Here is a 26,442-nt window from a genome sequence, read left to right as displayed (position 1 = left end):
ATGAGTGCAAAAAAGTGGAACATTCTGCAATGGCCAAGTCAATCACCAGATCTTAACCCAATTGAGCATGCATTTCACTTGCTCAAATCCAGACTTAAGACGGAAAGACCCACAAACAAGCAAGACATGAAGGCTGCGGCTGTAAAGGCCTGGCAAAGCATTAAGAAGGAGGAAACCCAGCGTTTGGTGATGTCTATGGGTTCCAGACTTAAGGCAGTGATTGCCTCCTAAGGATTCGCAACAAAATATTGAAAATAAAAATATTTTGTTTGGGTTTGGTTTATTTGTCCAATTACTTTTGACCTCCTAAAATGTGGAGTGTTTGTAAAGAAATGTGTACAATTCCTACAATTTCTATCAGATATTTTTGTTCAAACCTTCAAATTAAACGTTACAATCTGCACTTGAATTCTGTTGTAGAGGTTTCATTTCAAATCCAATGTGGTGGCATGCAGAGCCCAACTCGCGAAAATTGTGTCACTGTCCAAATATTTCTGGACCTAACTGTATATGTGTATGTATATGTGTATGTATGTGTTAGTATATGTGCATATATATATATATATATATATATATATATATATACTAGAAGGTGGCCCGATTCTACGCATCGGGTATTCTAGTATTTACGTATTGTGTAGTTAATGTATGATTTTTGTTATATATATATATAGATGTTGTTATGTGTAGTTACCAAGTGTTTGTGTAGGGGCTGTACATGTTCTGGGTGTTGTCTGGGTGTGGCGGGGGGTGAGAGCGGTGTTGTATGTGTGTTGCGTGTGTTGCGTTGTTTGTGGAGCGCTGTGTGTCTGTAGCGTTGTGTGTGTGTGTGTTGCGCGGTTTGTGTGGGTGTGGTGTGTTTTGGGGGAGGTATGTTTTGTGCAATATGTGTGTTGCGTGGTATGTGCGTATATTTATGTATGCCGCGGTGTTTGTGTGTTGGGTGTTGTGTGTGTGCAGCGTTGTCTGTGTGTGTGGGTGTCTGTGTAGGGCGGTGTTTGTGGTTCCCAGTGTGTGTGTGGTGTGTTGTGTGTGTGTGTTGGGGGGAGGTGTGCACCTCCCATCGTGCTCCATCCCCCATGCTGCGCACCCCCCATCATGCTCCATCCGCCATGCTGCGCACTCCCAAACGTGCTCCATCCGCCATGCTGCGCACTCCCAAACGTGCTCCATCCCCCATGCTGCGCACTCCCCATCGTGCTCCATCCCCCATGCTGCGCACCCCCCATCGTGCTTCATCCCCCATGCTGTGCCAGCATCAGCCTCTCTGCCCCCAGCATCAGCCTCTCTGCCCCCAGCATCAGCCTCTCTCCTCCCAGCATCAGCCTCTCTCATCCCAGCATCAGCCTCTCTCCTCCCAGCATCAGCCTCTCTGTCCCCAGCATCAGCCTCTCTCCTCCCAGCCTCAGCCTCCCCCAGCATCAGCCTCTCTTCTCTCAGCCTCCCCCCTCCCAGCCTCCCTCCTCCCAGCCTCCCCCAGCATCAGCCTCTCTCCTCCCAGCCTCCCCCTCCCAGCCTCCCCCAGCATCAGCCTCCCCCAGCATCAGCCTCTCTCCTTCCAGCCTCCCCCAGCATCAGCCTCCCCCAGCATCAGCCTCTCTCCTCCCAGCCTCCCTCCTCCCAGCCTTCCCCAGGATCAGCCTCTCTCCTCCCAGCCTCCCTCTTCCCAGCCTTCCCCAGCATCAGCCTCCACCTCCCAGCCTCCCTCAGCATCAGCCTCCCCCAGCATCAGCCTCTCTCCTTCCAGCCTCCCCCAGCATCAGCCTCCCCCAGCATCAGCCTCTCTCCTTCCAGCCTCCCCCAGCATCAGCCTCTCTCCTCCCAGCCTCCCTCCTCCCAACCTCCCCCAGCATCAGCCTCCCCCTCCCAGCCTTCTTCAGCATCAGCCTCCCCCAGCATCAGCCTCTCTCCTTCCAGCCTCCCCCAGCATCAGCCTCCGCCTCCCAGCCTCCCCCAGCATCAGCCTCCGCCTCCCAGCCTCCCCCAGCATCAGCCTATCTCCTCCCAGCCTCCCCCAGCATCAGCCTCTCTCCTCCCAGCCTCCCCCAGCATCAGCCTCTCTCCTCCCAGCCTCCTCCAGCATCAGCCTCTCTCCTCCCAGCCTCCCCTAGCATCAGCCTCCCCCTCCCAGCCTCCCCCAGCATCAGCCTCCCCCAGCATCAGCCTCTCTCCTTCCAGCCTCCCCCAGCATCAGCCTCCCCCAGCATCAGCCTCTCTTCTCCCAGCCTCCCCCAGCATCAGCCTCCCCCTCCCAGCCTCCCCCAGCATCAGCCTCTCTCCTTCCAGCCTCCCCCAGCATCAGCCTCCCCCAGCATCAGCCTCTGCCTCCCAGCCTCCCCCAGCATCAGCCTCCGCCTCCCAGCCTCCCCCAGCATCAGCCTCTCTCCTCCCAGCCTCCCCCAGCATCAGCCTCTCTCCTCCTAGCCTCCCCCAGCATCAGCCTCTCTCCTCCCAGCCTCCTCCAGCATCAGCCTCTCTCCTCCCAGCCTCCCCTAGCATCAGCCTCCCCCTCCCAGCCTCCCCCAGCATCAGCCTCCCCCAGCATCAGCCTCCCTCCTTCCAGCCTCCCCCAGCATCAGCCTCCCCCAGCATCAGCCTCTCTCCTCCCAGCCTCCCCAGCATCAGCCTCCCCCTCCCAGCCTCCCCCAGCATCAGCCTCCCCCAGCATTAGCCTCTCTCCTTCCAGCCTCCCCCAGCATCAGCCTCTCTCCTCCCAGCCTCCCCCAGTATCAGCCTCCCCCAGCATCAGCCTACACCCTCCCAGCCTCCCCCAACATCAGCCTCCCCCAACATCAGCCTCCCCCAGCATCAGCCTCTCTCCTTCCAGCCTCCCCCAGCATCAGCCTTCCCCATCCCAGCCACCCCCAGCATCAGCCTCCCCCAGCATCAGCCTCTCTCCTCCCAGCCTCCCCCAGCATCAGCCTCCCCCAGCATCAGCCTACACCCTCCCAGCCTCCCCCAACATCAGCCTCCCCCAGCATCAGCCTCCCCCTCCCAGCCTTCCCCAGGATCAGCCTCTCTCCTCCCAGCCTCCTCCAGCATGCCGTGCTCCTCTGCCGACACTCACAGATCCGATCGCATACACTCACACACACACACACCCACCCGATCGCATACACTCACACCCACCCGATCGCATACACTCACACCCACCCGATCGCATACACTCACACCCACCCGATCGCATACACTCACACCCACCCGATCGCATACACTCACACACACCCAATCGCATACACTCACACACACCCGATCGCATACACTCACGCACACCCGATTGCATACACTCACGCACACCCGATCGCATACACTCACGCACACCCGATCGCATACACTCACGCACACCCGATCGCATACACTCACGCACACACACATTGACGATATTGCACATACGAGCTCATACTCACAACATCCGGAGATACCACATGCTTCTGGCCATGTGATCCTCCGGCAGGTCCTAGAAGCTCACAGCACAGTATCGCGGCCGAGAAGCAAGCGATATCTCCGGATGCTGTGAGTGTGTGGATGCGATCTGATGTGTGTGTGAGGTGTGTGTGAGAGTGAGTGCGATCTGATGTGTGTGTGTGTGTGTGTGCTGTTATGTGTGTGCGTGTGTGTATTTTCCGCCGCTGCAGGACCTTGATGCGCTGGTAACTATGCTACCATGGTTACCAGCGCATCACGTCCCCCACTCGCACGGGATCCAACACCAGCATACGGTGGCAAACCCCAGCAATGCGAGGGTTTGTGTCGGCTGGGTTGGCGGAGTATGCTGGTGTGGGCTCCCGGGGGTACAGTACTCACCTGGTAGTCGTGTCTCCGTGTCAGTTCGGGGGATGCGTGCGGGGGGCGGGGCCAGAGCGAGCGTGCATTGCGTGAGGGGGCGGGGCGTGGCCGAGTTGCCAATACGTGCAGGGTGCCGGGGCGAGAGGCCAATCCGTGTGGGGGGCGGAGCCTGTGCGAGCGGCCGGCCAATCAGTGTGGGGGGGGAGCCAGGGCGAGCGACCAATCCGTGCGGGGGGGCGGGGCCATGGCGAGGCCAGTGGCCAATCCGCTTTGTGTCACCGTAAGGACACAATTTTGGAGCAAGACAGACAGACAGACAGACAGAATAAGGCAATTATATATATAGATATATATATATGTGTTAGTATATTTGCATGTAGGTATATATGTATGTATGTGTATGTATATACTGAATGTGTATATGTATATATGTGTGTGTATGTATGTATATGTGTGTAAGTATATGTGTATGTATGTATATATGTGTATATATGTGTGTATGAATGTATGTGTGTAAGTATATGTGTAAGTAAAGTATGTATACGCGTGCATGTGTATGTGTGTGTTAGTATAGGTATACATTGTGAAAGTATATGTGTAAGTTTGTAGATGTGTATGCATATATACATATGTATGTGTATTAGTATATGTGCATGTATATGTGTATGTATGCATATGTGTATGTATATGTGTGCATGCATACATGTGTATGTACATGTGTATGTATATGTGCATTTACGTATATATGGGTGCATGTATACATGTGTATTAGTATATGTATATGAGTGTATGTATATGCATGTTAGTATATGTGTATGCATTTATGTATGTGAGTATATGCATGTGTGTTAATATATGTGTATGTGTGTGTCAGTATGTATATGTGTTTGTGTGTATATATATATATATATATATATATATATATATATATATATATATGTATATATTTGTGTCAGTATGTATATATGTGTGTGTGTTAGTCTATGTGTATATATTTGTGTCAGTATGCACATATGTGCATTTATATATGTGTGTGTTAGTCTGTGTATATGTATTTGTGTCAGTATGTGTTAGTCTATGTGTATGTATTTGTGTCAGTATGTCTATATGTGTATTAGTCTATGTGTATGTACTTGTGTCAGTATGTATATATATGTGTATGTATTTGTGTCAGTATGTAGTATATATGTGTTAGTCTTTGTGCATGTATTTGTGTCAGTATATATGTGTTAGTGTATGTGTATGTATTTGTGTCAGTATGTATATATGTGTGTTAGTGTATGTGTATATATTTGTTAGGCTATGTGTATGTATATGTGTCAGTATGTATGTGTATATATGTGTTAGTCGATGTATATGTGTCAGTATGTATGTGTATATATGTGTATATGTGTTAGTCTATGTGTCAGTATGTATGTGTATATATGTGTTAGTCTATGTGTATGTGTCAGTATGTATGTGTATATATGTGTTAGTCTATGTGTATGTGTGTGTCAGTATGTATGTGTATATATGTGTTAGTCTATGTGTATGTATGTGTCAGTATGTATATATGTGTGTGTGTTAGTCTATGTGTATATATGTGTTAGTCTATGTGTATGTGTCAGTATGTATGTGTATATATGTGTTAGTCTCTGTGTATGTATGTGTCAGTATGTATATATGTGTGTGTGTTAGTCTATGTGTATGTATGTGTCAGTATGTATATATGTGTGTGTGTTAGTCTATGTGTATATATAATAATAATAATAATAATTTTATTCATTTATATAGCGCTATTAATTCCATAGCACTTTACATACATTGGCAACACTGTCCCCATTGGGGCTCACAATCTAGAGTCCCTATCTGTATGTCTTTGGAATGTGGGAGGAAACCGGAGTACCCGGAGGAAACCCACGCAAACACGGGGAGAACATACAAACTCCTTGCAGATGGTGTCCTTGGTGGGATTTGAACCCAGGACCCCAGCGCTGCAAGACTGCAGTGCTAGCCACTGAGCCACCGTGTGTTAGTCTATGTGTATGTGTCAGTATGTATGTGTATATATGTGTTAGTCTCTGTGTATGTATGTGTCAGTATGTATATATGTGTGTGTGTTAGTCTATGTGTATGTGTCAGTATGTATATATGTGTGTGTGATAGTCTATGTGTATGTGTATGTATATGTGTATGTATGTGTATATATGTGTTAGTCTATGTGTATGTGTATGTATATGTGTATGTATGTGTATATATGTGTTAGTCTATGTATATGTGTCAGTATGTATGTGTATATATGTGTTAGTCTATGTGTATGTGTCAGTAGGTATGTGTATATATGTGTTAGTCTCTGTGTATGTATGTGTCAGTATGTATGTGTATATATGTGTTAGTCTCTGTGTATGTATGTGTCAGTATGTATGTGTATATATGTGTTAGTCTCTGTGTATGTATGTGTCAGTATGTATGTGTATATATGTGTTAGTCTATGTGTATGTGTCAGTAGGTATGTGTATATATGTGTTAGTCTCTGTGTATGTATGTGTCAGTATGTATGTGTATATATGTGTTAGTCTATGTGTATGTGTCAGTATGTATGTGTATATATGTGTTAGTCTATGTGTATGTGTCAGTATGTATGTGTATATATGTGTTAGTCTATGTGTATGTCAGTATGTATGTGTATATATGTGTTAGTCTATGTGTATGTGTCAGTATGTATGTGTATATATGTGTTAGTCTATGTGTATGTGTCAGTATGTATGTGTATATATGTGTTAGTCTATGTGTATGTGTCAGTATGTATGTGTATATATGTGTTAGTCTATGTGTATGTGTCAGTATGTATGTGTATATATGTGTTAGTCTATGTGTATGTCAGTATGTATGTGTATATATGTGTTAGTCTATGTGTATGTGTCAGTATGTATGTGTATATATGTGTTAGTCTCTGTGTATGTATGTGTCAGTATGTATATATGTGTGTGTGTTAGTCTATGTGTGCTCCACAATGCGCTGTATCAGTTAAGGGCAAGCAGCAGCAGTGTGACAGTGCCATATGGAAACTTCTCCCCAGCCTGTGCTCCGGCAGAGATGAGCCTGCTCCTTCACGTGTCCACGACAACCGGAGACTATGCGAGCTAATAAGCGGCCAGACACACAGTGCCGGGATAAGCCGGCCATTCCCACACAATAGCAGGCGCGGATTGTGCTTTTGTCGGGCCGCAGTGTGCGGTGTGCCAGGCTGGGCAGTGCTGCGGGCACAGGTGAGGCGGCTTTCCGTGGAGTGGAATCCCCTGCCGTCCTGCTCCGTGGAGGGCACAGGTCGGGGCAGAAGGGGCACCGTGACGTCACGGCTCGGGGAAAGTTGTGCCAGTGTGCGAGGAGGCAGCGGGCACAATAAATAATCCACCTCTATTACCATCCAGCCCAGTACCCGCCGAGGGAGGGAGCGAGGAGGAAGGGCGGGCAGAGCATTCCTCCCTGAGAACACAGCAGCGCAGCCTCCGCAATCAGCAGCTGCAGCGCGGACGTCTCCTGCCCTTCCCTCAGCGGATCATTGCATCGGAATGAGCGGCCAGCTCCCTGCCAGCTGAGAGTACCGGCGGTGCCAGGCTGGCCAGCAACAGCTACTGCTACAAGTTCCTGGGAGATGGGCATGAAGCGGCCGGGGAGAGGGCATCATTGATGGCTCCCATCTATTGCGCCAACTCCTTGGAGCCTGATTCCTGGATGCTGGGGGGCGCCGTGCTGCCAGCCCTGGGGCACTGCCCCGCGTGTGAGCCCCGAGTGTGAGCCGTGCTGGGATTCACTGTCACTTTGTGGGATTCTCGGACTTGGGAACGACATGCAGCTCCTGAAGGCTTTATGGGCACTAGCAGGAGCGGCCATCTGCTGTTTGCTTCTATTCCTCATCCACTCTCAGCTCCTGAAAGAAGGTAAATATGCTGCCCTTACTGCCTGGGCATGGTGGGCACTGTGCAGCGCCGAGTCTGCAGCCGAGGTGCCCTGCAGCCCGCAACTTTCAGTAGATGGCACCAAAGTTCTATGGAAAGGGCAGCAGAGTGCAGAGATGGCGGCGGCCCCACTCCGCGGGCTTGGGTGGTCATCCCACTGGAGATCTCCGTGGGGAAGGTTAATGGCGCTAAATGCTGTGCCCTCTCCGTACACATTATCACCCTGCTCTCCATGGGAGCCTCCTGCAGGTGGTGGTACATTGTGCCCGTCCATGCCCTGGGCACCTGCACAACTTCCACTGCAGAGGCTGCCATGCTAGCTGTGTGCTCCTGGACGGGCTCGGATGGCGCATTATGGCTGAATAAAGACTGCCATGCACTGACCTGTAGACTGGTGATGCCCCTGTCTGCGCCAGGCAGCTGCTACTTGTGGTGCAACATGGCTGCCCTGTAGATATGTCACTGAGGAATGACACAGCTCACATCTGTTGCTATAGCAGTATTTATTGGCAGGATTGATGGAAGTGTGGATCTTCTGGTATGTTCTCAGCAACATCAGAGGGAATGGCTCATTGGGTTTATCAGAATATGCCCTGTTATGTATGTGAGGGGGCCTGGCACTGCCCTGCCATAGTGGGGCATATGCTGTATATATGCCTCTGACATTATCCTCAATGGGAGGATGTGAGGGGGCCTGATACTGCCATGGTGGGACATATGCTGTAGATATGCCTCTGACATTATTCTCAACAGGAGACATTAATGTATGTGAGGGGGCCTGGCACTGCCATGGGATGGGGCATATGCTGTATACTATATATGCCTCTAACATCATGTCTCCTCAATAAGAGACTATGTGTATGAAGGGGCCTGGCACTGCCCTGCCATGGTGGGGCATATGCTGTAGATATGCCTCCTATATTATCCTCAATAGGAGCCATCAGTGTGTGTGTGTGAGGGGGCCTGGGACTGCCATGGGATGGGGCATATGCTGTATGTATGCCTCTTGCATCATGTCTCCTCAATAATATGTGTGGTTAGCTACCTACCTGGGTTCTTTCTGTGTATACACATCGTGTGCCTGAAGGGTGGGCATTTCCACTACTCTCTGCCATGAGATGGGGGTATATGCCTTATATATGCCTCCTACTTCATTATGTCTCCTCAATAAGAGCCATTAATATATGTGGTTAGCTACCTGCCTGGAGCATTCTGGCTATGGAGATAGTTAGCTGATGGTTGGACATTTCCACTACTCTCTGCCATGGTGGGGCATATACTGTACAGTATATACCTCTGACATTATTTCTCCTCATTAATATGTGTGGTTATGGAGATAGCTCATGGTTGGACACTTGCACTACTCTCGGATGGGGCATATGCTGTATATATACCTCTTACATTATGTCTCCTCAATAATACGTGTGCTTGATTACCTGCTTGGGTTCTTTCTGCTACATATAGTGTGGCTGGTTGGACATTACCACAACTCTCTGCCATGGTGGGGCATATACTGTATATATACCTCTTACATTATGTCTCATCATTAATATGTGTGCCTATGGAGATAGTGTAGCTGTTGGACATTTGCACTACTCTCGGATGGAGAATATGCTGTATATATACCTCTTACATTATGTCTCATCATTAATATGTGTGCCTATGGAGATAGTGTAGCTGTTGGACATTTGCACTACTCTCGGATGGGGCATATGCTGTATATATACCTCTTACATTATGTCTCATCATTAATATGTGTGCCTATGGAGATAGTGTAGCTGTTGGACATTTGCACTACTCTCGGATGGGGCATATGCTGTATATATACCTCTTACATTATGTCTCATCATTAATATGTGTGCCTATGGAGATAGTGTAGCTGTTGGACATTTGCACTACTCTCGGATGGGGCATATGCTGTATATATACCTCTTATATTATGTCTCCTCAGTAATACGTGTGGTTGATTACCTGCCTGGGTTCTTTCTGCTACACATATAGTGTGGCTGGTTGGACATTTCCAGCACTCTCCATGAAATGTCTGGAGGTTGGCTGCTCATATGTATATATCCTATTCCCAGCCTAGCAATGTATTATACAAGGTAACATATCTCTTGCACTTGTGTTTTGCATTCCTCTGTCTTAATGAAGCACCATTTTTTTTTTTTTTGAAATGTCAAGGAGAACTTGCCAGGGGGATGTTTCCTGTGGTGCAGAAATTTTGATCCTTGAAAAACAAGAATATGGAAAGTTCATAAGAAGATTCCTCCTAATTGATCACACATCATTCCTATTCTTGCTTGCATCTCTGCTTTTTGAAAGCGCAGTTTAGAGGACGTTTTTCTTTTTTTTCCTTCCCCTCGCAGCTTTAATGAGAAATGTACAGTGGACTTTATGATGTGTTTAATGATTGCAGTTGTGGCTTAGCACATCATGCATATGAAATGATTTCCTCCACAGACTAGTTCTGTAGCCAAACTCTTCACATTAGGCTTGATCAGGGCTTACTGAATCATTAGCCTGAAAATGTGGCGTCCTGCGGAATATGCCTGGCTTTAATATACGCTGTTTAGTCCCTGTGCAGCCCTTAACTCCCATTATGAGGATAGTACCTGGTTATACAGCATATTGTCTGGGTAAAACCATAGGCACGGTGCAATTAATTATGGTTTTGTTCATGTTAAAGATGGCCTTACATCTACAAGTCTGACCAGTACGACCCAGATGCTCCTACACTAGATACGTCTTAGGTTAAAATCATGTTTAAAGTCAATTTCAACACTTGTATGAATATTTCTGATTCTGATTAATAGATATATCATCGTCCTGCGCTTTACTGTAACTAATTATGCATTTCTGAATTGGATTAATGGTTTATATGAAGATAATGAGTTATTTTTAATGAGCGCTTTTTATGTAACCATTTCCTGTCCTTGAGTTGACATGAAGGAGGCCTGTATCGGTATTGGCGATCTTAGCTTTGATATGTGCGGGGGAGACAATCAGCACTTGTTCTGCCATGAGTGGGAAAGAGCTGTTTAAATGGCTATTTCCATGAATATGTTGTTTTTTTTCAGGAAGTAAAGAATGGGTGACACAGGGTGCCATTTTTCCACACTTAGGCTTTTGTGTAAAAATCCAGGTCGTCCTGTGGCTAATCCGTTCCCTGATGTCCAATCTGTCTCTCAATGTTTCAGAAAGATGAATAGAACTGTGAACTGAGGAAAGGGCATTGTAATTTATAATTGCAGTCCCATGCCTGTCTAGGCATTAACCAAGGCTCCGTTACATATTTAGTCTTTCCCAGTCTACTCGGGAGGGTTAAGGAAACGTATAGCTGCACCTTGTCATTATAAATAATAATAATAATATTGAAATAATATTCAAATCTAGTTACTAAATATGAATATGTTCACTCCGAGCCCATTGATGCATTGTTTCATGCCTCTCATAGGAAATAATGGAGGTGACATGATTCTATAATAATGCAGCTTTTGTTTGTGAGGATGATGGATACCTACGGCATCTCCGTTCCCTGGCATTTTATGTATCACTCCACAATAGAAAGCTACTGGAGATGTGTACACGGCAATGTGTAGCCGAAAAAAAGTAGTCATCTGTCGTCAGCCTTGCATTATTGGGAAAACTAAGGGTGTCCCAGAAAAAAATGAGGGCAATTGCTGCTGGATGGAGATGTGTTTTAGCAATGCAGCATAAAATTAGAGTTTACTTGTAATTACACATGCTGCTTGATAGAGAGTTGGTAATACTGTCCCCAAAATGGATGTCAATTGCCTGCATAGTGCTGACGTCTAAATAGATGGGAATAGTCTGGATTTTAGAACGCTTTCACTGAGTGTAATATACTGTATGGTTAGACATCTCACCTTTGGACATCTAAGCACCTAAGATGGGCAACTAATGAAGGCTTATGGAGCCACCTTCTTTTTTTAGTAGCCAGGTAATAAGAATGTCTACAAACAAGAAACAATTAATGGGGAGGAATATTAAGGATTTCAGCCCTGGTTTAACAAATTAGACTTTTTTGGAAACAATGTGATTTAAGGTTTCACAAACACAAGAGACAATTTCACTATTGTTAGAATTGATATATAGAAATCATATCCAGTCTGTATTGGCATATTCCCATGTAAAATATGATTGCCTCATTCCTACTCATGTTATCAATATGGATACATCTGACATCACAGGTCAATCTTTTTGGGGTTAATTCATCACCTGCTTTTTTTATTTTCCCATAATCTTCTGACATACTTCAGACATTTTGATGTTCCTTTTGGTCACAGTATAAGGATCCGATTTCAAGAGCTTGGGAGACTGCGTCCCATTTGACCAACACTAGGATGGAACCCTGCAAATTTAATGAGAATCACTAGGTGCTGTTGGTGGTCACCACATGACAGATCTGTGACATCTTGAATTGCAGATTTCTACTCCTGACAGAACAATAAAACAGAATTGAGATGACAGATGAAAGCATAGCCTATCCAAGGATCTCAGGACTCCACCATGATGAGGATCATTTATTCCTAAAGTACTAGATTGCCTGGAAATTTAGTGCTGTCAGTCAATATTGTATGTACATATACTCTAAAAAAATAGCATGAAAGGACAGTTCTATGATTTGAACATTTTTGTGCATCCATTCAACTATTTTAATGTTTGGAAGAAAGATAATGTATTGTGCTACAAAAAAGCTGAATATTTGTATACTTTATTCCTGTACTGTGAAGTTCTGAAAATTCTTAATAACTATATTGGCGTTATAAAGATTTCTACCTCCTTGCGTTTGGTGATACCACTGATCTGGCTTCATTTAGGAAAATATGTTCTTGTACTGTTTGTTTTTTTCTGATTTGTTCATTTATCGTCCTCCTGCAATAACAGTCTCATTAGTTTGTTGCTGTTGACTAGGGTCTAATGAGAGGGCACAGCCTTTGTTTAGTATCTGATGAGATTACATGACAGGTGTTTGATGTTCACATGCTACAGGGAAACAATTCTGTATTTACTCCAACCACCATTACCATAATTGGCCATATGAATGGCTTTCTCCAGACCCTTTCAATCCTTCAAGATTTTAAATCACATCTCCAATTGTACCATATAGGTTCAGAAAAGGTAGGAGTTGCAGATAATGATACTACTGTCATCAAGGTTTAATGCCTTTTCGCACAGTCAAACAACCTCTTATGCAATAGTATCTATTCACAGAAAAGCATATTAAAACTCTATTTACTATTTGTGCTTATTGTATTACATTGGTATGGGAAGACATACCGTGTGTGGAAATGTCCAATGATTTTGCATACTAGCCAAATAGGAGAACAACATTTGTATTCATTCTGTGAAAGAAAAAGTTAATCTAGTAACCAGAAATAATAAGCTAAACTAATGGCTAAAGAAAAATAAAGAACTGTTGCTAATGGCTAAATTAAAATATACAGTGACATTAAAATTTACACATGGTAAGCAGTCAACTCTTCAGAAAAGTAGGTGAATATTCTATAAATCCAGTCTTACCCATGAGATTAGTGCCAGTAGGTAGTTTAAAGGATTTACAGATAACTAGAAGTAAACATTGAAGATTAATGTGCCAATTAATTCGTCATTTAACCTGTCATGATATCAGCCAGTGTAAAATAGATATCCATAATAAGATATTTCTCTATAACATGGTTAGATAATGGCCCTTGTATTTCTTCTAGGAGCGAGATGGCCACACAGGCAGATGTTGCCCAAAATCTGCGTAACATAATTAGAGAATGGCCCTTGTATCTCCTCCAGGATAAAGATGGCCACATAGGCAGATGTTGCCCAAAATCTGTATAACATGATTAGAGAATGTCCTTTGTATTTCCTCCAGGATAAAGATGGCCACACAGGCAGATGTTGCCCAAAATCTGTATAACATGATTAGAGAATAGCCCTTCTATCTCCTCCAGGATAAAGATGGCCACACAGACAGATATTTCCCAAAATCTGTATAACATGATTAGAGAATAGCCCTTCTATCTCCTCTAGGATAAAGATGGCCACACAGACAGACATTGCCCAAAATCTGTATGACATGATTAGAGAATAGCCCTTCTATCTCCTCTAGGATAAAGATGGCCACACAGACAGACATTGCCCAAAATCTGTATAACATGATTAGAGAATGGCCCTTGTATCTACTCCAGGATAAAGATGGCCACACAGACAGATATTGCCCAAAATCTGTATGACATGATTAGAGAAAAGCCCTTCTATCTCCTCTAGGATAAAGATGGCTACACAGACAGACATTGCCAAAAATCTGTATGACATGATTAGAGAATAGCCCTTCTATCTCCTCCAGGATAAAGATGGCCACACAGACAGATATTGCCCAAAATCTGTATAACATGATTAGAGAATGGCTCTTGTAGCTACTCCAGGATAAAGATGGTCACACAGACAGATATTGCCCAAAATCTGTATAACATGATTAGAGAATAGCCCTTCTATCTCCTCCAGGATAAAGATGGCCACACAGACAGATATTGCCCAAAATCTGTATAACATGATTAGAGAATGGCCCTTGTATCTCCTCCAGGATAAAGATGGTCAGACAGGCAGATGTTGCCCAAAGTCTGTATAACATGATTAGAGAATGACCATTGTACCTCCTCCAGGATAAAGATGGCCACACAAACAGATGTTGCCCAAAGTCTGTATAACATGATTAGAGAATGGCCCTTGTATTTCTTCCAGGATAAATATGGCCACACAGGCAGATGTTGCCCAAAAGCTTGTTCTGAAAGTGGTTGCTTTCGACCCACATCTATACACAATGAAACCTCTGGATTCTGCTTATGTCCTGTGAGAACAGAAAGGTCTGGTATGATTAAATCCATCACGCCTTACCCTTTTTTCACCCAACATATCACCAAACGTTGCAAACTCAGACTACTTTCACCTAATATTTATGGCATCCTAAAAAAGGACCTTTCATTGGAATTTTTCATTTAAACTGAGTACCTCCTCCAATTGCTGCCATTCCACTGATTTTGTACCAGTTCTTTTTCTATGCCCTCGATTCCAAAGTTATGCTCTTCTATTAAAAAATGCAAATTCTCACTTCAATTAAGTGTCATAGAGGAGAGAAAGCCAATACCCGCATAAACGTTCTGTGGTCTACGCCCAGTTGGTTAAAGGGAAAATTAGCATTTTTATTAGGCATAATTTGCAACATAGCATCACATGAGAAATAGAGAAACTATCCCAAAATCAGCAAAACAGTGGCATTTACAGGAAAGACTCAGTTTAATAAAACAATCCAATGAAAGGTCCTGTGTAAATGCACTTTTCTGCTAGCCAAGTCTGTACCCCTTGTCTCTACATCACTGATGATTTTCACGTATCAAAATGGCTTCAGAAAAAGAGGGTCACTTAATTTTGCCTTTGTAACAGTTTGGTTTATGTTTGAAACAATAATTGATTAGTCATGAATGAGCATGACCATGCTCAGGTGATCGGTACTCATAACGTGCAGTTGGACACTTGGATGGACGCAACTCGAGTTCCTGAGTATAATCGAAGTCAATGGGGAACTCGATCATTTTTCCAGAATATTTTCTTTAGCTCTCTCATATTTGAAGGGCCCAACAGCAATTTTAGGATCTCTCTACAGGTGTTCAATTGGATTTAGATCTGTACTCATTACTGGCCACTTCAGAACTCTCCAGCACTTTGATTCCATCCATTTCTGGGTGCTTCTTGAAGTATGTTTGGGGTATTTGTCCTGCTGGAAGAACTATGATGCAAACTCAGCTTTCTGACACTGGGCACTACACTGCGACCCAAAATCCTTTGGCAATTTTTAGATTTCATGATGCCTTTCACACAGTCAAGATACCATGTACCAGTGGCAGCAAAACAGCATCAAAACAACTTTGAACCTCCACCATATGGTACTGTAGGTACTGTGTTCTTTTGTTTGTAGGCCTCATTCTGTTTTCAGTAAACAGTAGAATGATATGCTTTACCAAAAAGCTCTATTATCTTGGTTTCCTCTGTCCACAAGACGCTTTAGCAGAAGAATTTGTGCTCACGCAACATACATTGAGGACAATGGACGTCTAGATTTTGTATGTTTCTGTGTCAACAGTGGGGTCCTCCTCGGTCTCCTGCTTTAGTGCTTCATTTCTTTCAAATGGTGCCAGATAGTTTGTGCTGACACTGATGCATCCCAAGCCTGCAGAACATGTTGAATTTCTTTGCAACTTGATTGGGCTGCTTATCCAACATCCGGACTATCTTGCGTTGCAAACTTTCATCAATTTTTCCCTGCCTTCCACATCAAGGGAGATTAGTAAAGGTACCGTCACACTAAGCAACATCGCTGCTGAGGCACAACTTGCTAGCGATGTTGCTGTGTGTGACATCCAGCAACAACCAGGCCCCTGCTGTGAGGTCGCTGGTTGTTGCTGAATGTCCTGGACCATTTTTTAGTTGTTGCTCTCCCGCTGTGAAGCACACATCGCTGTGTGTGACAGCTACAGAGCAACAACTAAATGTGCAGGCAGCAGGAGCCGGCTTCTGCGGACGCTGGTAACCACGGTAAACATCGGGTAACGAAGAAGCCCTTACCTTGGTTACCCAATATTTACCTTCGTTACCAGCGTCCGCCGCTCTCAGCTGTCAGTGCCGGCTCCCTGCTGCCTGCACACGTAGCTGGAGTACACATCGGGTAATTAACCTGATGTGTACTGTGGCTAGGAGTGCAGGGAACAGGGAGCTGGCACTGGCAGTGTGAGAGCGGCGGATGCTGGTAACGGAGGTAAATATCGGGTAACCAAGGGAAGGGCTTCTTGGTTACCCGATGTTTACCGTGGTTACCAGCGTCCGTAGATGCCGGCTCCTTGCTGCCTGCACACGTAGCAGAGTACACATCGGGTAATTAACCCGATGTGCACTGTGGCTAGGTGTGCAGGGACCCAGCGCTAAGCGGTGTACGCTGGTAACCAAGGTAAATATCGGGTTGGTTACCTGATATTTACCTTAGTTACCAAGCGCAGCATGCTACCACGTGTAGCGACGCTCCAGCGATCCCTGCCAGGTCAGGTTGCTGGTGGGATTGCTGGAGCGTCACTTAGTGTGATATCTCACCAGCGACCTCCTAGCAACTTACCAGCGATCCCTATCAGGTTGTATCGTTGTTGGGATCGCTGATAAGTTGTTTAGTGTGACTGGGCCTTTACAGTTCTATGGGTTGTAAACTTCTGGATTATGTTGCGCAAACAACAAAAAACCATCAAGATCTCTGGAGATGGACTTGTAACCTTGAGGTTGTTGATACTTTTCAACATTCTTGGTTCTCAAGTCCTCAGACAGTTTTCTTCTCCTCTGATTGTTCTACATGCTTAATGTGGCACACACAGACACACAATGCAAAGACTGAGTCAACTTCTCCCCGTTTTATCTACTTTAAAGTATGATTTTCATGTTGACCTGATCTGTTACTTGCCACAGGTGAGCATCACAATTAAGACCTAGTTAAACCAATAAGTCTGCAGAGCTGACTTTTTCCGGTCATGCTTTTAGATTGGGAGCAGGGATTCGATCTATAAAATGATGGTGCCAATATAGTGATGGGCTTGATGTATTGCAGGCCTTTAGGTCACAGCTTGAATGATTCTAAGCCAGTTTGGAAATTATTACCAATAACCTGATTGATTATTGGCTGTTTTCCCACTTGCACTATCTTTAGTAAACCCTCCAATCACTTTTAAGAGTACTATATGCATATTTTACCACTACAGTAATTCCTGGGCATACCTACTGTTTATATTTCAATTAATACAAGAGAATTTTATGTTTATTGTGCTAAAAATGTGTAAGTGCAATGAACAGTTTACCACTATGAAAATTAAACCTTTTCTTCTACAGCCTAAGGGAAGTGAAACCACACATCTAAATTGGAAAAAGTCTATTGTTTGGAAGCAATTTCCTCATAATGGGGATGTAGATAGAATTTGTAGTCTACATGCCTTGAACTGCAAAAGGCTGAAGTGGTTGTCAGGTGGCAGGAAATTCTATTTATTGAATTTTAACTGTACAAACATTTACATTATTAATATACTTAATTAAGTCTGCTCCAAACCTATTAATTCAGTTGTCTTCTCCTGGTGCCTACACACAACTTCCACTTTCTCCCCTCATTGTATGTCAGCACACTGCAGGGACACAGAAAAAGTCACAGACATCTGTGCATTACATGACCACCTTTTGTGAGAGTAACCATTAAATTTTAGGGTTTCATAAAGGCTTTTTAAAACCTGAAGTAAATGAGAAACTTTTACAATATTGAACAAACTATGAGTGGGGTAAGCTCTTGAAGAAAGCTGTCACCAGGTTTTCCCATTTTAAACTAAAGCCACCACCTTTATCTGCTCTATTATTGCAGTCCTTCAACCTGTTTCTAGACCCTGAATTCTTCCCTACATATACCAAAAATAAACTATATACTTCTGTCCGGTCTAATCCGATAGGCATCTTTTTTTCTTGGTGCCTCCTCTATGTGCAGAATTATCGTTCTGGCTTGATTGATGGAGATGATGCTTACTATGTCATCCACAGATCACCACAAATGCTGTACCTGCACACCTGAAGCACAGGCCTGTGCAGGTGTATCTTTTGCCCTGTCCAGAAAAAGACAAAGCCCAGTCCTGTACTGCACATGCCCAGCTACAATGTCTCTTCTGGGTTAAAAGATACTGATACAATACAGGACTTTGCTCTGCCTTTAGTAGGGAAGAACATAGAGTGCCTGCGATAGCCTCCCATTCAACTACGCAGGTACAAAATTCCTGGGTATCTGTGGATGACATAGAATGCATCATCCACATCAATCAAGCTAGGAGGATGGCAATTCTACTCATAAAAGAGGCACTGTGAGAGGAAAAAAGTCATTCATCTGTCCAACAATGCTGTATGTAAGAAGTTAATAAGGTATTCTTTGGCATATGCAGGAGGAGTTGAGGGCTTAAGGGGGCTCTATGCGCAGCGATATCGCTGGTGAAAGCACCCGCCCCCGTCGTTTGTGCGTCACGGGCATATCGCTGCCCGTGGTGCCCAAAATCGTTAGGAGCCATCACACGGACTTACCTGCCTAGCGACGACGCTGTTGCCGGCGAACCATCTCCTTTCTAAGGGGACGATTTGTGCGGCATCACAGCGGCGTCATTAAGCGGTCACCCAATAGAAGTGGAGGGGCGGAGATGAGCGGCCGTAACATCCCACCCACCTGCTTCCTTCCTCATTGCCGGCGGCAGCAGGTAAGCTGTAGCTTGTCGTTCTCGAGGTGTCACACGTAGTGATGTGTGCTGCCTCGGGAACGAAGAACAACCTCCGTCCTGCAACAATCAACAATTTTTTGAAAATGAACGATATGTCAACGATCAACGATAAGGTGAATATTTTTAATCGTTAACGGCCATTTGTTGGTGTCACACACAACGACGTCGCTAACGATGCCGGATGTGCGTCACGGAATCTGTGACCCCAGCGATATATCAATAGCTACGTCGTTGTGTGTAACGGGGCCTTTAGATACAGGTTGATGGACTATGGTAATAGAGCAATTCATGGTGGTGGCTTTAGTTTATATTGAGAAAACCACATCTTAATTTTTATTTTGTAATGGACGTCAATTACAGAAATATCCACATGTATTGGTATATTTTTGGATATGTTTATACCAAAGACTCCACTGCTTGGCACAGAACAAAAAGGACTACAACATATAAAAGAAAATTCTCCCACAAAGTGGATTTACTTTTTAAATGGATGTAACTGCATACTAACTCTATATTTTGTTTTAAATATGTGATAAACAGTTAACGGGTGCTTCCCATTTTTTGTTTTTAAGGTGCTCATGTAAAATTGAGCGCAATTGCAGTGAGAATTTAGCTGTTGTTGTCTTTTCATTCTTTGTGCGTCTTATAAATTGCCTGAGTGATACTGCCGTGAAAAGTAACACAACCTTAATCTGCCTGATACTGCATAATGAAGTGAGGCTCATGATCATTTCTTAAGAAGAAGACACTACCCTCTATTAGTCTGGGAAATGGGGTATAGAAATTATTTTGGCACTTTTAACTTTGCAAATGTTCCATTATACACATCCAAATGATGTAAATTCATCTTATGGAGTACACTGGATGCCTCACAATATTCTGTCCATTTCAAACTGCATTTAAGATTATAATCAATGTGAAAATCTGTTGTATCAAGAATGAAGAGGGTGTATACTGATGGACTGAACATTTACTTGAGTTGTATATATGACATGTTAGCCATCATTATGTTAAAGAGAACCTGTCACCACTTTTTTGGCGTATAAGCTGTGACCACCACCACTGGGCTCTTATATACAGCATTCTAACATGCTGTATATAAGAGCCTAGGCCCCTGTTAGAACATAAAAACACTTTATAATACTTACCTAAACCAGTTGCTGTGGAGGATGTGCGTCAAATGGGCGTCTTCGTCCTCTGGTGCCGGCACCTCCTCTTTCGGCCATCTTTGTCCTCCATCTTCTGAAGCCTGTGTGCATGACGTGTCCGCGGTTGGCCATATGGGCGTCTCCATTCTCCGGTGCCGGCGCCTCCTCTTTCGGCCTTCTTCGTTATCTTTTTGAAGCCTGTGTGCATGACGCGTCTATGTCATACACTCGCCAGTCCTGCACAGGCGCACTACAATACTTTGATCTACCCTGCTCAGGGCAGATCAACGTGCGCCTGCTCAGGACCTGAATGCCGGCGAGTGTGGATGACGTCGGATGCATCATGCACCGCGGCTTCAGAAGATGGAGGACGAAGATGGACGAAAGAGGCGGCGCCGACACCAGACGACGGAGACACTCATATGGCCAACTGTGCGACCGTTAGGTAAGTATTATAAAGTGTTTTTTATATTCTCACAGCGGCCTGGGCTCTTATATATAGCATGTTAGAATGCTGTATATAAGAGCCCGGTTGTGGTGGCTGCAGCTTATAGGGCAAAAAAGTGGTGACAGGTTCCCTTTAAGAGCTGCCATATTTTGCATATACATATCTTTGAGATACTTTATGTATCCAAATTGATGTGGATCTAGGAAATAATCTTTAAAAAGATGGCCAGTATACATAACATAGGATGAGGATAAAAACGTGTCACATTGAGTCAAGGATAGTAGTCTTTTCAAATATGCTCTTTGATGTGTAAGGTTTTAGGTATGCATGTTTAATTATTGTTTATTTATTTATTTTGCTCACGTATATGGCAGCATCATATTCTGCAGCACTTCACAAATATCATCATCACTGTCCCTATTGGGGTTCATAATCTAGATTACTTATCAGTGTGTCTTTGGCGTGTGGGAGGGAACCGGAGAACCCAGAGGAAACCCACACACTCGGAGTGAACATACAAACTCCTCCCAGATGTTGTCCTATGTGGGATTCGAACCCAGTATGTCAAGGATACAGTGCTAATCACTGATCCACCATGCTACCCTTTACATATCTATCTGTTTATCTGTCTGTCAATATCTAAACAGAACAAATATATAATTGCAGTACCGTACTTTGGTTTTTGCTCCCATTTTTCATGAACTGAACTTAAAGAGCTAAGACATTTTCTATGTACACAAAATACCTTTTTCTCTCAGATATTGTTCACATGTACTGTATGTCTAATTCCGTGTTATTGAGCACTTCTCCTTTGCCCAGATAATCCATCCACCTCACCAGTGTGGCATATCAAGATGCTGATTAGACTGTGTGACTACTGTACAGGTGTGCCTAAAGCTGGGGTCACACATAACGACAACGACGTCGCTGCAACGTCACCATATTCTGTGACGTAGTAGCGACCATAGATGATCGTTAGTAAGCTGTCAAACGTTATAAAAAGCAGCGACGGAGCAGCGATCATAGCGTCGTCGACGGTCGTTGTGTGGTTTCAGATGTAGCGTAGCGTCGCTGCTGCGGTGTCAAACACAAGGATTATCAGCTTATCAGCATGGCGCAGCGGGATAGCAGCGATCAAAAAATGACCTGGAGCATTCAGGAGCGAGCAACGATTTCGCAGCAGGGGTCTGATCGTTGTTATGTGTCACACACAGCGACGTCGCTGTTGAGGTCGCTGCAACGTCACAGAATATGGTGACGTTGCAGCGACGTCGTTGTCGTTGTCATTATGTGTGACACCAGCTTAAGGCTGGCCACAATAAACGGCCACTCTAAAATATGCAGTTTTACAGTATTGGGTGGTCTGGGGGATGGGGGGCGGTTTCGGAAAATCAGTCAGTATCTGGTGTGATCACCATTTGCCTCACACAGTGTAACACATCTTCTCATAGAGTTGATCATGGTGTTGATTGTGGCCTGTGGAACATTGGTGCACTCCTCTTCAGTGGCTGCGGGAAGCTGCAGGAAATTGGCAGGAACTTGAACACACAATCCTATACACCATGTCTACATATATACACATATATGAGATGGTCAGCTCGATGGCTTTACAGTATTGGGGTAATAGGTTCAAATCTAACTAAGGACAACATCTGCAGAAGTAATTGGGGCCTCATTTATGAGAATTGCCTCACAGTAAGATTGTTGTGGATGCCTATAGCCACTGCAGGAGTAACGGGTCTCATTTATGAAGAGTGCCTCAAAGTAAGATCATTCTGGTTACCTATAGCAGGCAGAGTACAGCTTTCAGCATTGAAGCTGCTGACACTGTTTTTGCCCAAAGGGTCTGAAAGAATTAGAGCCATGGCACCCAAAGAGTTGCTCTTAAAGAGGCAGCAAACCTATAGTCGTGAAGTTGGGACAACATGATATGTTGCTTTAAAGTCTGTAATTATAGCAATGGCTGTCAACAATTATTGCAGAAGTAACTGGTGTTTCATTTATGAGAAGCGCCTCAAAGTAAGATCGTTCTGGTTGCCTATAGCCACTGCAGAAGTAACTGGGGCCACATTGATGAAAATTACCTCAGAGTAAGATCATTCAAGTTGCCTATAGTAACCAGAGTGCAGCTTTCAGCATTTAAGCTGCTGAGGTAAAGTGAAAGCTGAGCTCTGATTGATTGGTTGCTATGGACAACCAGGACAGTCTGACTGTGAGGCAGTCTTCATAACTGAATTTTCAGATCTTTCAGGGCAGACATTTTCTGCCTTATATATATTGATTCACCTGTTAGATCTCTGATCAGTGTGAGGTGATTACTAAGGCGGGCTTTGCACACTACGACATCGCAGCCCGATGCTGCGATGCCGAGTGCGATAGTGCCCGCCCCCGTCGCAGCAGCGATAGCTGGCGTAGCGAAAGTTATCGCTACGCCAGCTTCACACACACACTCACCTGCCGTTCGACGTCCCTGTGGCCGGCGACCCGCCTCCTTGTTAAGGGGGCGGGTCGTGCGGCGTCACTGCGACGTCACACGGCAGGCAGCCAATCAGAGCGGAGGGGCGGAGATGAGCAGGATGTAAACATCCTGCCCACCTCCTTCCTTCCGCATATCCTACGGAAGCCGCAGTGAGGCCGGTAGGAGACGTTCCTAGCTCCTGCGACTTCACACACAGCGATGTGTGATGCCGCAGGAGCGAGGAACAACATCGGACCGTCGCGTCAGCGTAATCATGGATTACGCCGACGCTGCACCGATGATATGATTACGACGCTTTTGCGCTCGTTAATCGTATCATCCAGCCTTTACACACTGCGATGTCGCATGCGATGCCGGAAGTGCGTCATTTTCAATTTGACCCCACCGACATCGCACCTGCGATGTCGCAGTGTGCAAAGTGCCCCTAAGGCCGGGGTCATATTATCATATAGAATCCAATGTGAGAGCATTGGATGCGATATGCTAATGACACTTAGCTCAAACTCTGCTGTGAGTGTGACCATGTGTTTGGTTCTCTCACATGAAAGAATTGGATTACAGGTGTGGAAAAGAGGGAGAGATTATTCCCTTCATCTTTTCCATTGTCTGTCTCTGGGTATATCGCACTGAGCTCAGATATTATATGAGTGTAGCCTGATGTTTCACTCACCCATAGACTTGTATGGGTGCACGTGCTCTGAAATATGCTGCCAAATGCAGCATGATGCAATTTTTTTCTCATACCTAATTGGCACCCGAAAAAATTTGCAGATCTGCTCTGCATAATTAAATAACATTGGTCAAAGTGCTATGAGAAATTTTCGCGCATTGCACTCCTCCGTATTATACACCAGTGTGAGCGAACCCTAAGGACCCTTAGAACCCTAGGTCATAATACTAAGGACTATTTTTTAAAATCCTACCAAAAAAACACTGTCTATTGGAAAAGTTAATCCAAAAGCTAAGAAAGCGAAACTGTCTCAAACAGCTGAGATAAGTAACCAACATGAGTGATGGTTTGAAAGGAAATGGAGAGTAAATTTTAATGATTCATAAAAATTTGTTCAAAAGGTAATCTGTTTCAACAAATTTGTAAAGATAAACAAACGTTAATGTCAAATTAACAGAAAAGAACAGTTGAAAAAGAAATTCAAATGCTGAATATGTCGACTTCAGGGTGGAACTGAAAGTGTAACAATAGTGAGCATAAACATATTTCACAAGTATATATATAGAATTTTTGGTATCATGGTAATTATGTGGCCACTCTGGCTGTAGCCCTTATGTGTACCCTACCCAATATCAGGACTGGGCCCCTGCTTGTTCCCCTGGTTTCTGTCAATTACCGTGAGCTTGATATATTCTACAGGGACTTGTGGCATAATGCAGGTTTCTGATCCTCATTGCATAAAACATAGAAGCTGTCTTGACCATATAGCCTGTGTTAGAACCTGTTTGTTATATACAGTATGAGGAAGACATTGCTTGAAACGCGCGTTGGGGTATTGCGGTACACAGGACCTATGACCATTTCCTAAGGTATAGGATCTCCTCCAATACTTTATTCTATCGGATATACTGAAAGATATCCTGCATTTTGCATCTTATGGGAGCTCCTTTTGCCTATTCTTACTAACATCTTAATACATTTATTTATTGGAAATTTGGTCATAGCACTTTATTGTTATGTAATACCGCTGCTGAACACCAGGGAATTTTCTTGTCTTCATTTTATATTCCACTTCTGTCTATGGTAATTTTAACCTGTATATTAATAAAATTCAGCTTTTAATATTAACATTCTGTCACTATTCCCTTCTTTTTGAATCTTGGCGGGTCGTCATTGGGGGGGTGTTTGATTTGATATATTAGTTATACCGCTATAGATTAGGTGAAAGGCATTGACAATTTACAAATGTAAATTTCTTTTCTTTTTGTTTAAATATTTGAAATCCATTGCTGCAAAATGATATGGAAGCTTTCCAAATTGTCACAGGTACGAGATGGGTTTCTTTTAGCTTTGAAAAATAAATGCACATATTTGAGCCAGATTTGCATCTGGTATGTTGGGCACTGAAATTTCTTGAGGGTATTTTGAAATGCTTTGCTTGTTCACCACTGTATTTCACATCAAGAGGAGACAAAGGCAGACAGTTCTTAATGATGAAGGACGTCCCTCAAAGTAGAAATCGCTTTCCTCTCCAGTTTTGTTAGGTTAATTTAGGTTAGCCTTGATGACCTGAAGATGAGGGTTTCATTTTTTTTTTCTTAGAGAAAAATAGAATGTAAATGCATCAACTCATTTAAAATTGTGGAGCTGTATTTCATTTCATTGTTCACTGGAGCTGATCCAAATCTCTCTGTATGGAAGGCTGCCATTTACCACTGTTACTGCTTATAGAGATATATTTATATATAAGAGCCTTCTTTCCAAAGGAATCACACGGAAAGTCAATGTTGGTTTTGACTTAAATAGGCAATACTCATAGGAGGACATACTTCCATTGTTACATGCTCACAATTTATATGTATTTTTTGACTGAGTGTTGTAAAATACATTCTATATTATGAATTTCGAGAATATAACATGTTTTATACTCTAGATGTGTATTTGATATACATATAGGATTTTGGCTTACTCACATACAATTTGACAAACTGCAGGCTAGCTTTTTTACTGTCTCTGTGGAGTTATCATGGCTGTCCTGCCTTAGCTTTAATTTCATTGAAATATTGATGGATAGCTTGCGCTGACACTGATGCACCCTGAGCCTGCAGGATAGCTTGAATTTCTTTGGAACTTGATTGTGGCTACTGATCCACCATCCAGACTATCCTGCGTTTCAACCTTTCATCAATTTTTCTCTGCCGTCCAAGTCCAGGGTGGTTAGTTAAAGTCCCATGGGTTGTAAACATCTTTATTATGTTGCACACTGTAGACAAAGGAACATCAAGATCTCTGGAGATGGACTCGTAACCTTGAGATTGTTGATATTTTTCAGCAATTTTGGTTCTCAAGTCCTTAGACAGTGCTTTTCCTCTATTTCTGTTCACCATGCTTAGTATGGCACATTCAGACACAAAATGCAAAGATTGAGTCAAGTTCTTCTATTTTTATCTGATTTCAAGTGGGATTTTCATATTGCGTACACTTGTTACCTGCCACAAGGGAGTTTGATTGTACATTACATGGTTGAAACAAAGATGTATACCCACAATTTTGGAAAGTTAGCACAATTTTGTCTGGTCCATTTTTAGGGTTTTGTGTTAAGTTATGTTCAACACGCCTTTTCTTCTCTTG

General features: G+C 44.0%; 1 protein-coding gene and 1 long non-coding RNA gene across 5 annotated transcripts in view; one reads left to right on the top strand and one right to left on the bottom strand.

Annotated features, from left to right (window-relative positions):
* Positions 1 to 8,183, bottom strand: part of LOC142303599 (uncharacterized) — a 132,401-nt gene extending 124,218 nt beyond the window's left edge. For 2 of the 3 annotated variants that reach the window (XR_012753043.1, XR_012753041.1), the window contains exon 1: positions 8,109 to 8,180. This is a non-coding gene — a long non-coding RNA (uncharacterized LOC142303599). Of the gene's footprint in view, positions 1 to 8,108 lie in introns of all 3 variants that reach the window. The other variant, XR_012753042.1, reaches the window with a different exon arrangement.
* Positions 6,862 to 26,442, top strand: part of TAFA5 (TAFA chemokine like family member 5) — an 854,645-nt gene continuing 835,064 nt past the window's right edge. Inside the window, exon 1 of one of the 2 annotated variants that reach the window (XM_075345110.1) lies at positions 6,862 to 7,706. In XM_075345110.1, the coding sequence (XP_075201225.1) occupies positions 7,616 to 7,706 (91 nt within the window). In that variant the 5' untranslated portion in view covers positions 6,862 to 7,615. The remainder of the gene's footprint in view (positions 7,707 to 26,442) is intronic. The other variant, XM_075345111.1, reaches the window with a different exon arrangement.

The sequence above is a fragment of the Anomaloglossus baeobatrachus genome, chromosome 4 (genome assembly GCF_048569485.1).
Source record: "Anomaloglossus baeobatrachus isolate aAnoBae1 chromosome 4, aAnoBae1.hap1, whole genome shotgun sequence".
Lineage (NCBI taxonomy): Eukaryota > Metazoa > Chordata > Amphibia > Anura > Aromobatidae > Anomaloglossus > Anomaloglossus baeobatrachus.
Note: the sequence above shows the minus strand (reverse complement) of the source record. Positions and strands in the feature narration are given on the sequence as shown.